The sequence below is a fragment of the Myotis brandtii genome, unplaced genomic scaffold, assembly GCF_000412655.1.
Source record: "Myotis brandtii unplaced genomic scaffold, ASM41265v1 scaffold84, whole genome shotgun sequence".
NCBI lineage: Eukaryota > Metazoa > Chordata > Mammalia > Chiroptera > Vespertilionidae > Myotis > Myotis brandtii.
The window spans coordinates 1752360-1770163 of NW_005371410.1; the positions used below are offsets into that span (position 1 = coordinate 1752360).

Genomic DNA, 17804 nt, shown 5'->3' on the forward strand with positions numbered 1-17804 from the left:
GAATCAGATGGACTTGAGTTCAAATCCAGCCCCTGCTTCTTACTGTGTTCCCTCAGGCAAGTCGTTTAATCTCTGTGTGAAACTTGGCTTTCTCATCAGTAAAAGAGCTGAGACCCCTTAGAGCAGCGGTTCTCAACCTGTGGGTCGAGACCCCTTTGGGGGTCGAACGACCCTTTCACAGGGGTCGCTTAAATACATCCTGCATATTAGATATTTACATTACGATTCATAACAGTAGCAACATTACAGTTATGAAGTAGCAACGAAAATAACTTTATGGTTGGGGGTCACCACAACATGAGGAACTGTATTAAAGGGTCGCGGCATTAGGAAGGTTGAGAACCACTGCCTTAGAGGGTCATGGTGGGAATTCAATGAGATAAAGCAAGAAAGTGCTTAGCAGAGGCCTACCAAAGTGGGGCCGGCGTGGGAGCAGTCTGCCCCAGCAGGGAGGAGTATTTTATTCACTGACATTATTTAGAATTGCAGGTACATGGGGATAATAATAAATAGACACACTTTTTGTGATTTGATATTACTTCTAAATTCTCTACATATGTTGCATCAAGGACAGACAGCTCCCAGGCCCACCTTGGCACATCACTTGCTCTCAGCATAGTGTGACACACACATAGTGTGTCAGCATTAAGTATTCCTATGTATGAAGTGCCAGGTCTACCTCCCAAATATCTCCCACCCATTTGTTCCTTGGCAGTCTCACAACCACAGCCTTCCTACCTGAACTGTTCTAATTGTCTCCTACCTGTTCTCCTCACTCTAGTTCTTTCTACCAACTGCACCACCAGTTAAAGCTCTGAGATGTGCATGGTTCCTTGCACATAGTAGAAACTCAAAAACCTTTAATGGCCCAATGTATATTGTCACTCAAAGATAAGGATAGATGTAGCCTAAAGTTTAGCCATCATTTACGGTGAGGAAACATAACAAGCAAGTCTTTGAAAGCTGCTTTGTCCTGCTGTGTGGTGGGATTAGGCCATCACATCATGGAAACCATTCCAGCCACCTCCCCACAAACCAAACAACTTAAGGTTTTCCTAGATAAGGGCCTGCCTTCATCTTGCTGCTGGTATAATCCCCTCGCTCTTGCTGCAACGCAGGGGGCAGAGCCACATCGAGCTCTAGGGACAGCATGGCCCCCACGCAGGGACTCCACAGCCCTGGTGGTGCCACAGAGCAGTTGTGAGCACTTTGGAGTAAGTGTGGGAAAGGTGTGGCTCTGATGAGGTCCTGTGGACTTCTGCCGCAGTTCTCATCAGATCTCACCCACTGTGCAGGCAAGACAGCTAGCTCCCAGAGCAGTAGCAACCCATCCCTGTACGTGTCAGGTGCAGAAGTGGTGAGACCCTATGGGTCAAAAACGAAGGCCCTGAATTTTCTCCCCTAGCCTCTACTTCATTAAGACGCTAAGATCTTCAGCCTTTCTTATCCCACCTCCTTCTGCAAAACGTTCCATCTGTCCAATGTGGGGACGATTATGAATTGTAGGGCCACAGGCAAACTAATTCCTTCATAACTAATAAGCTTTGAAAATCAAAGGGGATGATAGCCTGATTTTTGAAAATTCAAAGTGTGCGTATAGCCTGATTTTTGAAAATTTAAATATATGCTATTTCAATGCATGTGTCTTCGTCCTTTTTACCGTGGAAATCCACCCCGCCATGGACTCAATCACTCTCTTGAACTCTGAAGTGATGGATGTTGCAGGTGCTCAGGGCTTCTGGTCCGATCCGAACACTTTTAGGGAGTGAGTCCAGCGCGCCTGTCGTCTGGGTAATTGATGATGTTTTCACTGCAAGGTGTGGGCCTGAGACCCACAGGGCTCAATGGGGGGAGTAAATAAATTGACTTGACTACATACATCTCTTACCCACGGCTCCTGATCCACATAAACTCATTACTGCCCGGTGTACTACCGTATTATCAAGGGGGGGTGGCGATACGTATTTCTGCCAATGGTTAAAGCAATGCCTTTATTTTTATTTTACATTAGGAAATTAAACACTTGGTTTGTTGTTACAATTCTTTGAGAAAATCTGGTCTTCGCTCGATTCACAATGAATTATAAATGCCTGCACCAAAACAAAGAATCCTCTGCAATGCCTTCAGATGTTTGCCTCTCTTCCTAATTTTGATTTCTGGGTCCCATGGCTTCCATAAGAGAGAGCATGGCGGGGCACACACGTACTGTATTTCAAACAGAGATTTTATGTAAGCTTATTTTTATAGTGATTCCGAGAGGAGCTGCTCTGCTTTTTATCTATGCAAACTGGAAATAAAGTAGGCACCCTGCCAGCTCCCTGCCAGCGGGCCGGGCCCGGGCTGCCATGGGTGACTCGCACAATGACATCTAAGGGATCCAGAAAAGAACCCTGACGAATGGCTTTTGGATTCCTTATGACCTTTGATCCTCGGTGACTTAGACCAAAATAAATGATCTGATTTCAAGAAACTACATCCAGCATGTGAACTCTAATGAGTGAGAGAATTTACCTGCTAAGCAATGATTAATAGGTACATGCTACTTACAATAATTCCTTAGATCTTAGACAAACTAGAGAGAAAATACTTTTCAGATGCTCACTTTTGAGAACAAATTCATCTTCCAGGACACTGTGAAATTTGAGAGTGCTCAGGGCAGATAAAGTACACGAGGCAGCGGAAATACAAAAGGATTTCCTGGAGCAGACAGCAAGTTGGCGGGCAGTACTGGGAACAAAAGCATCTCTGCATCAAATGTATGTATTGTTTCTGTACTTAGTGACTCTGCTCCTTTCTTACTGACAAAGGCCATCGGATCTGGAGGGCTGGAGCAGGCGTTTGGGGGCCAGCTCAGCACTGCACACGCGGCCCTCCCTCCGTGACAACCTCCACCAGTGCACCCTGCCCCCGGAGCTCTGAAGCCAGAGGGGTGAAGGGAAAGATTCCGTGTCACTCAGCCTTCGGGACTACCTTTTCTCCCACACTGAACACACAAGTGCATGGTCAACAAAGCCCCAAAGGAAAAGTCTGTGTATCTGCAGAAACTTTCTGGGGATTGGAGAGACCCAGTGAAAACTCTCTGATACTCATTGAGGGCAGTGAAACGCCCTTGCACGATCCTATAATGGTGGATAGATGTCGTACATTTGTCCAAACCCATAGAATGTACAACACCAAGAGTGAACCATAATGTCAATTATGGACTTTGGGTGATAATGGTGTGTCAATGGAGGCTCATCAATTGTACGAAATGTACCCCTCTGGTGGGGGGCATTGATAATGGGGGAGGCTGTGCATCTATGAAGGAGGCTGTGCATCTATGGGGGAGGAAGCCTATGGGCCATCTTCGCCTCAGTTCTGCCGTGAGTCTAAAACGGCTCTAAAAAAAGAATGTCTATCTTTTAAAAAGTCTTTGCTATTCAAGAGAAAGTTTTTGTACGTTGAAAAGGATCTGAATGTTGGCAGAGGAAAAACAACAACACTTTAGTTCAATTGACATGGTTGAAAATAATGGGTTAAGTTTCCAAATCAGAGAAAAAAATCAAAATATAAAAATCAAAGATGGAAGAAAGCAACCATCTTCCCACTTAAAATCTGTCATCTCATCCCTGTGCCCTAGGCTCTTGCTCTGCAGAGTGTGGTCTGGGGCCCAGCAGCATCGGGCCCTGGCAGCTTGCGCGAAATGCAGCATCTCAGGACCCGCCCCTCTGAGCCAGACTCTTCTTTAGAAAAAGATCCCCAGGTAACCCGAGTGCACACTAACACTCAAGAAGCACTGCTTTAGAAGGAGCAAATGTTCTGTAGTCATTTCCATTTTTAGATGGCAGACTTTCATTTGAAGTTACTACTTACACCTCAGTTACATTTCCAAATGTGTGCTTTGCTAAATCTCGTGACACAGTTATTCAGAGGAACGCTGTGGCTATTAATGCTATATTGCAAACAAATTAAAATCAGGAAAATATCTTCTATTTACACTAAGCAATCATTCCACTGCTCTCCATCATATCAACCTGGCAATGTTTCTGGTGATTGGATTTATCACAATATCACCTTTAGATACTGATTTTCAAAACCCAGAGGCAGGCTGGACCATGTCTGCTTCATCATAAGTAAAGAAGGAAGTGGTCAGGGTCTAAGTTTACTCAGCATAAGCAGGTAAAAGGACACTTCTAGCCAGCCCAACTCTCTTTGCGACAAAGGCACCTTCTCCCCAAATTACCGGGATCAAGATTTCAACGCGCCATTTTACTTTGGTTATGAAAACCGGTTTTGGTCCCTGAAGCCAGTACTCCAGTTCATTTTGCGCTGCTTCTCTTTTCCTCTCCCTATCTCCAGTAGTCAACAAACCAACACTGTGATCACATTTACATCGTTTCTCTGGAAGTTGGTATTGGGAACAATGGATGGGAAAGGAAACACACTGAGGTGCTACCAAAGGCCGGCCTTCTCGTTCTCAGAAGGGAATACCTGCCGCTTAGATCATGAGAACAGCCCTAAAAATTCCACCTGCTGGGACCTATGGGACGCGTTACCCCTGTTGGTTCAAAGGAAAAATATAGCATCTGTGGCCCTGAAAATTACCTGAATCATAATGCCATATCTGAATGGTACTTTACAGATTTTTCCAAAGGCTTTGAGCATCTACCCCTTAATTAAATCTAATTTGGTTTCCAGCATAGAGTGTTATGGAGCATATTCACCTCACGATGCATGGAAGTTCAACATACATCATCTCCACCTTCCCACTCCTGCCTTATGAAGATGTTTCTGTGTGGGAACGTTCAACATTGATTTATGGTGCTATTGCAACAACTAAGCAACTAATCTTCCAGTGGAAATGTAACGCATAAGAGCAACCTAACTGAAACGTATAAATCCCGCATATACTTAAAAAATATTAGTCTGTAATTTAATACAGCAGAATGTTTCTAAGCCTATATAACCTTGCATGCAGAAGCAGTTTTTCAAGCATTAATACTTAAATGGGTCACAGACACCACATCTGTCATTCTGTCCTGAAGTCTATGAGGCACAACCAAGACTATGCTGGCTTATTGATTTTTCTAGCATTTGCTTTAATTTACTTAACCATTGAGAAATCCATCCGTACATAAAGGACAACTGTCCATTACGGCCTCATTTGCAGACATTCCTTTCCCTCGTTGTTGTTGGTTTTTTTTGTGTGTTTTTTTTGGTAAATATTTCCCTTAAATTGCTATGTGTTTACAGTGTAAAAACGAATTAGGAAAGTGCTCACACCTGTTTCTGTTCGGTAACTGCTGCACTGAGGTATATGTAATGTGCTTAAAGATAGAATAAATATCTAGACATTATTACATCTGTGTGCAAAGGGTGGTAAATTAGATCCTAATTACATTAACAGGGATTCTGCCTCCCAGCTTAAATTTTACATGAGCACTCTGCAAAAAAATCCAAAAGCTCTGCTGTGGTTTCTTTATGAGCTGGTGATTACAGCTACTTCCTATGCGGTCACTAAATATTCTGTTTACAAATAAATGAAGAAGCTTTGAGCCAACTTGCCAGGGTAATAATCTATTTTTTTTTCTCCCCCTCCCTCTTCCCGACAAACCCTCGCCACATATGCATGGCAACAATCAGGAGCCCTGGCTTCATCTAATTACTCCATCACATCATTTCACAAATTGCCTTGTCGCTGGGGAGCCGAGTGCAAAACACGCTCACAGTGGGATTGCAGGCAGCAGCTTTCATTTACTACTCATTCCTTGTTAAATTAAACACGAAAACACCAGTTGTGTGAAAGAAGGCAAAGAGAATGCCTGCAAATGAGCCAGGCCAGCACAGCCCCTACTTACCATGTCACCCAATACATTGTTGGCAACAGGCATCTCGAACAGAAGGATCCCCTTGGCTGGCCCGCCCTTATTTCGATGTGGCTGTGACAATAGACCGTCATCAAAAGGCCACGGACAAATGGGCTGCTTCTCCTGAAAGTGAGCTAGCCCCCTCATCCATCAACAGGAAGCATGGGCACCTAGTGAAACATCTGATATCCTCAAACCCCTGTATTCTTCACCCTCCCTGCGCTATGAATGCCTGGCCATGATCCACCCACGAGGACATGGATTTGTATTAGATGAATGATGCTAAGCCCTTTGAAGGTATAAACAGTACACCATATTTCCATTCTGGCTGGAAAGAAGGAACCAGATTCCACTAATCTTGAAAAGTTCTCAAACGGAAAGATCATCAATCAAGTTCATACAGTATGAGATGATTTCCTTTTAAGTATTAATGCCTTGCATGTTTCTGAAACACATCAAGATAAATGCTCACCCATCTCACTACGGATGTGGGTGGGAGGAAAAGAGGGTATGGTGGGTGACATTACGAGAGGGCGTGAACCTGAGGTTACAGCCCTGGAAGCTGATATTTTTATATCAACAACTAAACGCTGCCACTGGTAATTAAAGGTATTTCTTTGTAGCTCGGGAGCCAGCAGGGTCAGGTACCGTTTTACATCACAAACCAGGCCTTTATGCATGTAGATCTGCCAGCATTCTCTGCACAGGGAGGAGACGACATTAGCAGCAGCTGTCTCCCTGCTTTTACACTGAACATTCTATTCAGACAGACAGGTGGAGTAATTTAAAAGCCAACGTGGTGCAATTTCGATGTGACTAATGTCACTGCCTACTAAAATGCCACCATTACCACTGTTTATGGAAACATTACTAAAATTACATTTTATTCAGAAGAATTTTAGGATTCTGGTTATTACTAGCTTTGAAATGATCAGACCTCAGTGTCATACCCCAGAGCGGTGGCTTCATGCTCCAGGGGGTAGCAGCCTCCTTGGCGGAGAAAAAAAAAAACAGTCGGATTGTAGTTTCAAGAGTCATCGGGGCTGCATAAGCAGTTTCTTCTATCTCCATAAAGCAAATTAAAGACATAGCTCTTTGGCGTCCTGGCCATGTGACAGGCAAAAAAAGCTTCAAGGAGCTAAATTCTGTGCTAGAGGTTTAGGTAGGATTTGTCTGAGGCAAGCTTCCTCACCCACGACCTCCTATCAGACATTGTTAGTAACAGACAAGGGTAGAGACTTATATGTCTCCGTAAGGAAGGAGGGACAGTCAGTGTTCAAAATCTGAAATTCTAACAATGAATAATTATCACAAATGTACAAAATATCAATAGTTGTAGCTGTGCCATTTTTTTTTATGGGCAGATATGTCTGGAAAAAGAACCTAGATAGCAAAGGACTCCCCACCCCCTTGACCCTTAGTTGCCAATAACCATCAGATGGCATTATGGAGATTTTGGCACAAATATCTGGCTCACATTTTTAGTTAAAAAATACTAATTAGCTAACTTGTGGAATGAGATTATAATTATACTTTTGAACTCCCACAAAGCGATTTGATCTGCTCTGTGTAAGAGGCAACGTGGTGGAAAGCACATAGAAATGCAAGTCAGGAGATCCTGGTTCCAGTTCAGCCAGTTCCTAGCTTTTGACCTTGAAAAAAAAATCATTAACTTCTCTAAACTTCATTTTTGTCATCCAGCCTACCTTACAAGATTATTTTAAGAATCAAGGGTATGTGAAAATGCTAAACTACAAAGTACCATAGAGACACATAATTTTATTTAGCCTTTTGATCAAATTTTCTGCAGCTATTAACAGGACAGAATAATCCAATGTCAAACTAGCCAAGCAATTAATAGATAATTTAAAAAAACAACAACACATGGTAAAAGCAACATTATGTAGGCAGGAGAGAATTTCACTTTTTCTTTTTTTTAAAATGGTATCATAAATATGTAGTATAACTTTATTAAAATGAAAAGAATATTCAAAATACAACAAAAATGGATAAAACCTTTTGTCTAATACTGTACACACAATGCAGTAATCAGTGCACTTTAAAAAAAATGAAATCAAGTCATTTTTGTAGATTTTCTCCCCAAGAAGTTTGGAAATTGCCTTTCCTTTAAGTAACAGATAGGAATTATTTCTACACATCTATAAACTGCAATAGAAATGACATGCACTCATTTATCTTTCTTAAGATGAGTGTCCCCGTTATGAGACGGCACCTCCTGGCCTCTGGACATCCTGAGAACTTCCTAGACACTGGAATCTCAGAGGTCATCGAGTCATGGGAGACCACATGAGCTCTGCAAGGATGCTAGCAGCAAAATTAATGTGAAAACTGATCAAACCCAACCACAGAATATTACAAACTGAGAAGCAAAGACACCCTAGAAGGTGTCCTAGGTACTGACACCCTTTCGTGTAGGTGTGCAAAGAGATAACACCGGGAGGACATTCCAATACAAATAGTTAAGTCAAACCAAGGTCTCCATTTTAGAACATTGTGAATAGCATATTTAAAAACCTAGTCGTTTGTATCTCATTTAAATATCAATTCATGCAAGATATGTGTATTTATAACACTCAGTTGAGGCCTATCTTTTCTTTAGAGCGTTCAAAGATAGAGCAATACATCCTACATAGGGACCCACACCCACTGGGGCTATTATTCGCTGTGTGAAGGCATTTTGCAATGACCAACCAACAACAAAAATACCAAGGCCTAGAAGGTCTTTAAAATGTTAGAAAATGGCCTGGCCTAACTCTTCCAGCTGCTCCTTTGCTCTTGGAGACGCCCCATAGGCCCACCTGGGCCAGGTGCCTTCTCTGAGTTCCCCAGGACTTTCTCCTGCCCTGGACACACTGAAGTGAGTACTGAGTCCACTAAGCAAGTCAACATTGTCAGGCTCGGGACTCTGCGATGCAGGGACAAGCGGCATTAAAGCACCAGCACCCGGTGAGCAGCAGTCATTTTGATGTGAGTCCACATAACTATCATCACAAACCCGGAGCCTTAATAAATAATTTCTGCTGCCTCATGGCATTCAGGATAGCACAGGTAACCTTGGGCCATGACCGAGAGGGTTTTGTGACCCAAGCCACAGACCACTGCCCTGTGGTCTCCACTATCTGATTACCCTCTGGTTGGCTTACATAAGCAGGAATGGAAAATTAGAACCCTGAACGTGGAAGTAAAAAGGATACATCTTCCTCACTAGGATTGGTACAGAGGGCAGGGGTTCTGAGAGAGCTGTCCTACAGAAAAACACCCAGGTTTGGAGGGACATGCCTGCACACAGTCATGCTCACACTTCTGTAAGAAAGACTGAGGTGTGATGAGGGCATTTTCAGTTATCTCAAACCACGTCTCCTAAATGCCATGACATATAGATTTACTTCTACTGACAAAAGAACAACCAGCCAAGCCCAACCAAACCAAAACCTTGGGCCACCTTTCTAAAACGAAACCATCGGATTCTCTCTCCACCAAACCTTCATACTTTAAGCAAAAGAACAACCAGCCAAGCCCAAACCAAAACCTTGGGCCACCTTTCTAAAACCATCGGATTCCATCGGATTCTCTCTCCACCAAACCTTCATACTTTAAAGCGAAGTACCTCCCCTAGGAATCTTAAACACTGAGAAAGCGAAAAGCCAGCTTACGTCACATCACATTCCTAAGGGTAGGACTGAGTTAGTTTGAGAAACACACTCACACACATCTACCCGATGCTCCGGTTTTAATCTGAGAGATAAATTGAGCAGGAGCAGTTGCACGTTCATTGACCGAGGTTGATATTTTATCTTCCAAAATACATCATCACTAAGAGGAATGAGAGGAAGACACGATATTGATATGTACTTTGAAGTATAAATGGCTGGCTAGTGTTCAAAGAGCTACGTGCATCAGCAACCAGCAACTTAATAAATTGTGCTTCTATGGGCACTTTCGTTTTGAACCTAATCCTTTATTTAATTAGCCCGATTAAGAGGATATCAGAAAGCCAAACTATAGCGTATTTTTTTACTTAGCCTTGGAAACTGAAGGAAGATTTTAGAATAATCTGACAAATTGCCAGCCAGACTCTCCACAAGTCCCTTACAGAAGGGACCAATCACCAGTAAAACGAGCAAACCACTGGACTGAGCACAAAAATCTCAACCACACCCCGAAAATAACAGAGCGCCCCAGTCAAAGCTCATCTGCTGGTGAGTTCTATAAACCTGGACAAACGGGCGATTTTAAAGTTGGACATTTGTTTTTACTTTTGATTGTTTTCTTTCCCGCCATGCCTCCTCTTCCAGGGACTGTAATTACCCCAGGTCAGAGGTGCATAACCGCGATGGGGAAGAAAGGCTGGGGCGAGGGGAAGGAGGTGTGTGGAAGGCTGGGCGAGAGCTCGGCAGGTCACTAATGGCCTCTGGGGCAACAACTTGGAGAACAGGCTGATGCTTCGCCTTTGATCTTCTAATTCACAATGATCATTAGTATTAACTCCGATTCTTCTGGGTGAAGAATTCCAGCTGTAGCCTTTTCAGTGTACCTGACCTAAGAAAATTCATCACCCATCCCATTAGGATTTCAATAACCCGCTCAGAAAAAGAAAAAGACAGTTGCCCCAGAATCCAGAAACCACCGCTTCATTATTAAAACAGAGTTTTGATGATGTACATCACAGAAGAATGAGGGCATTCCAATATTACCCCCAAGTAATTAAATAATCTATTCCACTTTCTTCCAGAGACAGATGATTTCCAATTGGCGGGGGGGGGGGAATTCAGGGTTCCTATCTAATCAATGGGTGAAATATGCTATCTCCTAAGGAGCTGAGATCTTTGAAAATTAAAATGCAGGGATTTGTGATCGGAGCCTGGGTTGCTTCCAGCAAAGCCTAGCTGTGACCCATCATCATGACTAAGGCCTGTGAAGGGGAAGGACAATGCCATGCAATGGAAAAAAGAATAACTGCAAAGATATTCTTCTTACAGATTTGAGAGAGCTCATTTTTTCATTAGTACGTGGACATCTGGAAGGGAAAAAAAATCTCCTTCATACTAGTTTTGAAGTCTCCTAATTTAATAATCTATCTGCAGATAACATAGTGAGGAAGGAGTCACCAACCGCCTTCCTTGGCTCAAGAAGATGGGTTAGGCCTAGTGTGAAGGTAATACTTTGTACTACCCTGCAGGCAAGAATTCCAAAACATAGTCTTCCTGTTTGCTACCTTCTTAGGATGAATGGTAGCTGAAGGGACGCTAGCTGGTAAGACATAATAAGAAGATTCATTGTTAAAATTGGCCAAGTATAGAAATGAGGATCAGAGAGAAGTAGAAATGGGAGGAGAGGAGCAAAGGCCTTCTACTCTGTCTACATGCCTACCCAGCTACCTTTTGATCAACACTGTGCTCGCCTGGATCAGCAGAATGGGATTATCTGGGTACCAATTAGAAGGACATTTTCATTGTAAAAATAATTCCTAATGTTTACAGAGTAATTCTTCCAAAATTGCAAGCAGAGATATCACACTATGATGTCTCCAACCGATCTTATTACCAAAAGCAAAACCAATGAAACAACATCTGTCTCTTCTAGAACATTCAATTCCCAATTCAATTCCATTTACTCCATCCTTAGAATGGCAGACCCACAGGGCACTTTTCATCTAATAGTGTTTCTATGGAAACGCCATCCTCAACCTGGAAGATTCTATTGCCCCTCACATAGACTTTATCTGAATTGAGAAAAGAAAATCTTATAATTAAGAAACGGAGACAAATTTGGCTACAGACAAACAAAAATTCTAGGCTCTCAATTCACAAAAACAAACAAACAAAACAAAACCAAATAGCAAATTATGTGTATCTGACTTGCAAACAAAGTTTGTCTCTATAGTAGCCAATAGGATCCTCAATATCAGTGAAAGAGTAGGGAATCCAAGAGAATTCGAAAGAAAATCAATTCTCCTTGAGGGTCACCTCCCTCCTGGTCAGTGCCAACCAGATGCGCCACTCCTTGAATGGTTCCTTCCCCTGAATCTGCAGGGATGCATTTTAACAACCTCCACTCTTCTTACTTTCAGGATTCTTGGGACACACAGCAGCTCCATGCAGGAAAATATGTCACTGCATATTTTAAATAAGAACCATATTAACCGCTTTTCTATTTAGATTATATTTAAACCTGCAATATGTTAGGGTAGTGGGGGGGAGACTTGATTTTTACCTTAAACATTGTATTTATTCCTTCTCCTCATTTTCACTAGGGCACTGTGTAGCAAAATAACCGCTAATATGAAAAACACATCCAGCTTAAACATTACAACACAGCAGGTTATATTTACAGTTGGAATAATGCCCTTCAGAAAGGAAAAGAAACCTTGATGTGGCGTATGCCCCTGAACTGTCACTCTATAGTGACTAATATGGCACTATTAAGTACTTTTTAATTGTTTGCAATAATTTGTCTGCAGGCAAATGCAAGCATTTCAATTAATAAATGCTTTTATTTTCTTTCTAATTTTCTTTTATTATCTACATGTCACTCTTTCTTTTCAATCCCAGGGAATAGTTTCTTTTTAAGAGACCTTCTCTAGTTAGCAAAACTGGCAAATGCTCAACTAAGTAGTCTAAGCTGAAAATTTACATCAGTGAAATTTCTTTTTACCCCATAACACCAAAGTTTAAAATCTCTTCCTTTTTCTTTCATTGTTTTCATTATGCACACGTATGTCCAGTTGAGCTTGCTAGAGACTGTGAGTCCAAGAACGAAGCTTTAACTCTCTCTTTGGAGTAGTCAAATGTGCTACTGATTAAATCTACCTGTGGATAACCAGAGAACGACACATTTTCTTATGCACCTGGGGTGCAAATCCAGAAGGTTTTCTAAAAAATTCGGGGCCTATTCTACTGCTCTAACACACAAATGCTTCAAAGCCCTTTCAAAGGCAGATTTTGTTTTCAACTGAATAAGCCCAGTGAAAAGATTGACCCATTTATTTGAAAAAGAAAACAAATCGCAATTTGCCTTTAAAGAAGTGCGTGAAGTTTTATAATATGTCTTTGGCATTTAATAGATTGGTTTTTACAATTTTCTAATTAATTATTATTGCTATTGTTTCAATTAGCCAGTTTCCATTGCTCTTTTATATCTAGCAAGATTTAAGAAAAATTTTCTAGATAAGTTGCATTAATCATCGAGCAAGAATGTGTTACGTTTAAAATTTGTACAGTCTTCCAAATGAACTGTGCATCCCTGGAGACCTCTCAGAACTTGAAATGAAGTTGCTAACGGATTAGTACTGAGATGTCAGTAGTGACTCACATTGGGACAAATCACAACAAAACTCTATAGGTTTTTCCATAGAACTTATTATAATCAGCTCCTGACTATAAATATTACCTAAGCAGTCTGTACACTCCTTCAAGAAGTACAACAAGACAAGGAGAAGGGTGTTTCTTATAACTGGAGATCTATTTGCTCTTGCAACTAGAGAAAGGGGAAGGAAATCTTCCTCAATGGGGAAAGAGGGAAAAAAATTTTAAATATACCTCCTACCTTTGCTTTTTAGATGATATTATGAGAGCACTTTCTTTTTAGAGACCATTACCATTATCAATATTTTTGTCTGAGTAGATGACAGTGGAATGGGGCAGGAGCATGTGGAGCTATCCAACAAACCACGGGGTGATGTTTATGAGCATCCATAGAGAGCCAGGGAGACATGGAAATGGGTTCCCCTTCCAGGGTAGCGATACCGGCCAGAACAGACCCCAACACTGAAGGAAATTGGGCAGTTCAAGAATAACTCCTATTACAATCACTCCAATAATATGTACCACTGAAAGCGTTGCAATGCAGGTAAAGTCATGCTGGCTGTTAAAAGGAATTCTTTGTTTTTTAAAGGAGGTAATATAGCTCTCTGCAAGGTCCTTCACAAGGATATAACCTAGGAAACCTGATGGATGCATAAAAGAACTTGCTTCTCTCTCTCCTGCTTCTATCTGAACCAATATTTGATTATATTTTATTCAGGGGCACCTGAGCTGCAAATAAAGCCAATGCTCCTTTGCCGATTGAGATGGAGGTTGACAAAATCTATTCATTTTTTTCTGTTAGTACAGGAAATAGAAATATTCAGGGTGGACCTGACTTTGTCCCCTCCCCACGCTCATCCTCCAGCTCAGGCTAGCTGGTTAGCACAGGTGATGAAATATCAGCAGGGTTGCATCAGCACTATTGACCAACTACCACTTCTCATCTCCTGCTGGCTTTAAAAGCCCCCTAGACCCTAGTGCCCCATCTCCCCTTCAGTAGTACCTGATAGTCCTCAGTAGCAGACGTGCACAAGGCAGGTCTCAAACTATCCACGTACAGCAACGAGTGTCAGCTAGGTAATGGCACCTGAATCAGATGGTAGGTAAACCTAATAAACAGGATGTTAAAATCAGCTAAGCAATCTAAATCTTCAACTAACTACCAGCATTCACCAAGCCCTAGAGCTGATTCCAAACTGTCAACATCATCTAGTAACTGTTTGGAATCACCATGGGAAGAAATGAAGGGTGGAAACCATGTTTTTTAGTGACTCCTGCTGCTCTCAGTTTTGATTTTATTCACACGCTGGGTTAATGTACACCCTCGAGTGTTATTGGAGGCACAGCCTCTGTCCACAGGAGCAGCACCAGCGTGGCCTTCCACGTCCTGTTTGTCTCCCTGAATCAGAACAAGTCACTGAGGACCATGGCTTTGAGAGTGGGCCAGGGTGTAAGGGTCCACAGGTCAGGACACGTTTGTGACGATGCAAAATTAACTTTTAATACTTAAGAAAAATGTATGACTATAAGAAAAGTAAACTATGCTAAAAATAGTAACATAAAAGGTTTGCTCCTAAGATTTTTAAAAGGCCAAGATTCTTCGTATTTGTTCATCTTAGGCTGGGCTATGCTACCACCTGTCTAAACCCATCCTTTGTCCCTCAGAGTGAGAGTCCCAGTCCCCTGGGTCAACAATTTTGCTGATTTTTAAAATATTATCTTACTCATAAACTTTCTTTTTGTCTTCTGCCTCGGATGTCATTAAATCTGTATGCACTTCCAAAAATATCCACCGCAATATTATGATTATAAATATTTTGAACATGAAATTCATTCAGAACAATAACCAAACCAAACAAATCCCTCGGTGGCAGAAAGCCCCAAATCTCCAGTTTCTCACATCTCCAGGAGAATTCCTGCAGTGAAAACAGCAATACTCACACAGACAATATAAACTGTTACCCGGCTTGAAAAGTCACCAGGGACTACACAGGAAGAGCTGCCTCTATATTGCTGTTTTCCTTTACAGTTCTAAATACAGGGGCCACTTTCACTGTGCAGCTCTGACTCACAGGAGCGTTTGGGAATGGCAGCCAGTGCATTCACACCACTTAAAAGCAAATTATGTGCGCATCCTGCCATTGCAACAAGATTGAAATTTTTGCGGACCATTCGTTATAAAGGTCCGCGAAAGCATTAGAAGAAATTAAGTCCTTCTCTCTGGGGTTTGTCTCACTTGCTTCTTACTGGGAGCTGGTTCTAAGGGCTAAAGAGGCACCCTGAGAGAAGCAACATCATTAACATACATACTTAAAATCACAAGTGCACATGAACTCCTACACCGTAGAACGTATGAAAGTTAACAACATTGCAATAGCGAACTTCAAATCAAACGCCTCATTGGGGGTAACGTCTTGAGGAAATAAGTGCGGACACTTTTGTGAAAACTGTGGGAAGACAATGATTTATGAAATATTCCAGGTTCAGAGGGATCACTTTTCCCCCATTTTTTTTTTCTATCAAAACTGTTCGTCCATATTTAGTTTAGATATGTCATTTAGAATCCACTTACTGTTAGATGCTGGAACAGCCACGCCCTCATGATATTTGTGGCTACTTTGGGAAAGATGCCACGCTTTTTGTGACGCTTTTTGTCCTTATCTGGATCATCATCGTCACCTGTGCTGGGGGAAGCTACACTGTTGTCCAAGCCATCACCTGCAAACATAGTGAATCAAATTTTGACTGATGCTACCTTGACATGCTTTATTCAAATAGTATGCCTTTGGATATAAACAAAACCAAAAGAGCAATATAAATGATTAATAGTTTATTTGGTACTGTTTTCTTTTTCTTTTCTTTTTTTTTTTCCAAGACAAAGAGAAAGAACAAGGCCTAGGCTCAAAAGCGGTCAGGTCTAAGGAACTTCTTCCAAAGAACAGTGCAAAGGTCAAAGGGAATGGAGGGAAATATCCAATCTCTCTAGCAGCTCTGTTGCCATGGTAATTATTCAAATGTGTATAGCTGAGACATGTTAAGTGTAACTCCTTTTGGGGAGTTAAATATGGTGGAAGCCATTAGCAGAATTGGGCCCCTGCCTGGGTATTCAAATCCCACATGGAGTCATTGATGTCAACTTGGGAGAAGATGCATCTGAGATATCAACTATTTCCACAAGTGATCTATCTTAAGACTAAATTAGGCCATGGAAATGTAGGTGATTTGTCATATATGCAGTTTTGACATAGGAATGCTTCAAATAGAATATAATTTTTCTTGTCATAGAAAGAGAGAATCGAGTTCAGTAAGGGAAAACTCCCAAAATTGTTTTTTGATTAAAAAACAGTGACTATTTAAATCAAATAAAGTGATGTTAAATGAACAGTCCATTGGCATTATATTACCCTAACAATACAGACAGTGTCTAAAATTTTTTCTACATGTAAATTTTCTTACTGAAAAGTCACCTGCTTACACATGTCTGTGTATGGGATCCTATTTTTCTATTGATTTTTGGTAGGACATTTAAGCTCCTTCTCCTAGAAAACATTTTGGCTTTGTGACACCATAAACTTTAAAATGTAGGATTTCTTTTACAATGTCATGTCTAATAAGAAAAAAAACATTTTCAGCCCATAAAATCACACTGTCCAAAATAAGTCATAAGGTACAAATGAAAAGGAAGCACTTGGTGTTTGAGTGCAAAAGCTGAAGAAAAAACAATAGCAAACTAAACCCACTACACTGAAAAGTAGCTTCAAGCATGCGTCTCTACCCGGAGCCCCAGCTTTTGGTGGCAGCTGCTGGCTTTTAGAAAGGGACAGGTTGACCTGGGCCAGAAAGAAGCGCTACAGCAACAAGGCTTCACAACGAGGTAACAAAAGTCCTCGAAGCATATTCACTGGGCCACGAAAGTCCCTGGAGAGCAGCATGCGTAGCCCAAAAAGAACTGGGTACATTTTGGTGAGACACATTTCCCGGGGACTGTATGTTGCTCCATGAATTCCCATAGTCCTTATTTCTAGTAGCCTACATATACAGCATACAAAAAGAATTCTCTTTTAATTCCAGTTGTTTCAGTCTAATCTATGGCAGTTATGTTATCATTATCAATTACAGCTGCCTCAGGAGACCCTCCACCCACCCCCCCAACTAGCCTTGACTGGTACTGAGTTAAAGTTTTAAAACTTTGTTGGGTGAAGAACAGACCGATTTCAATGCTCCTGCTATGATTGCAGCATAAGCCACGCTCCCCCCAAAAATGCTTGCAGAACTTTTCAGAGTTTACTTTTCATTAATTTAAAAAATCCATAAATTTAATTGTACTTAAAATCCATAGATTTTAGTTGAAGTTCCTACAGAATCCTAGCTGTGTTCTCAGCAGAAAAGATCATAAAGACCCACAGTGCCAAAGCCCTGAGTGTATGGATGAGGACAGTGCTTGTGTTCCTGTTGGGTGACTTGCCCAAGGTCACCCGCCTGGGCTGGAGGCGGTGGGTCTGTGCTGGGCCAGACACTCCCATCCCTAAATCTGTACTCCTTCCATCCCACCCAACTCTTTATTTGCATAACCAAGTGTTTTATAAAGCGTCCCCTTGGATTTGCCTAACAAATTCTTTGTAAGTCCAGTATT

At 41.6% G+C, this 17804-nt stretch overlaps 1 protein-coding gene across 3 annotated transcripts in view; it reads right to left on the bottom strand.

Moving 5' to 3' along the window:
• Positions 1-17804, bottom strand: part of MEIS1 (Meis homeobox 1) — a 134101-nt gene that overhangs the window by 42821 nt on the left and 73476 nt on the right. For all 3 annotated transcript variants that reach the window (XM_005884543.2, XM_005884541.2, XM_014532070.1), the window contains exon 8: positions 15744-15889. In XM_005884543.2, the coding sequence (XP_005884605.1) occupies positions 15744-15889 (146 nt within the window). The remainder of the gene's footprint in view (positions 1-15743; positions 15890-17804) is intronic.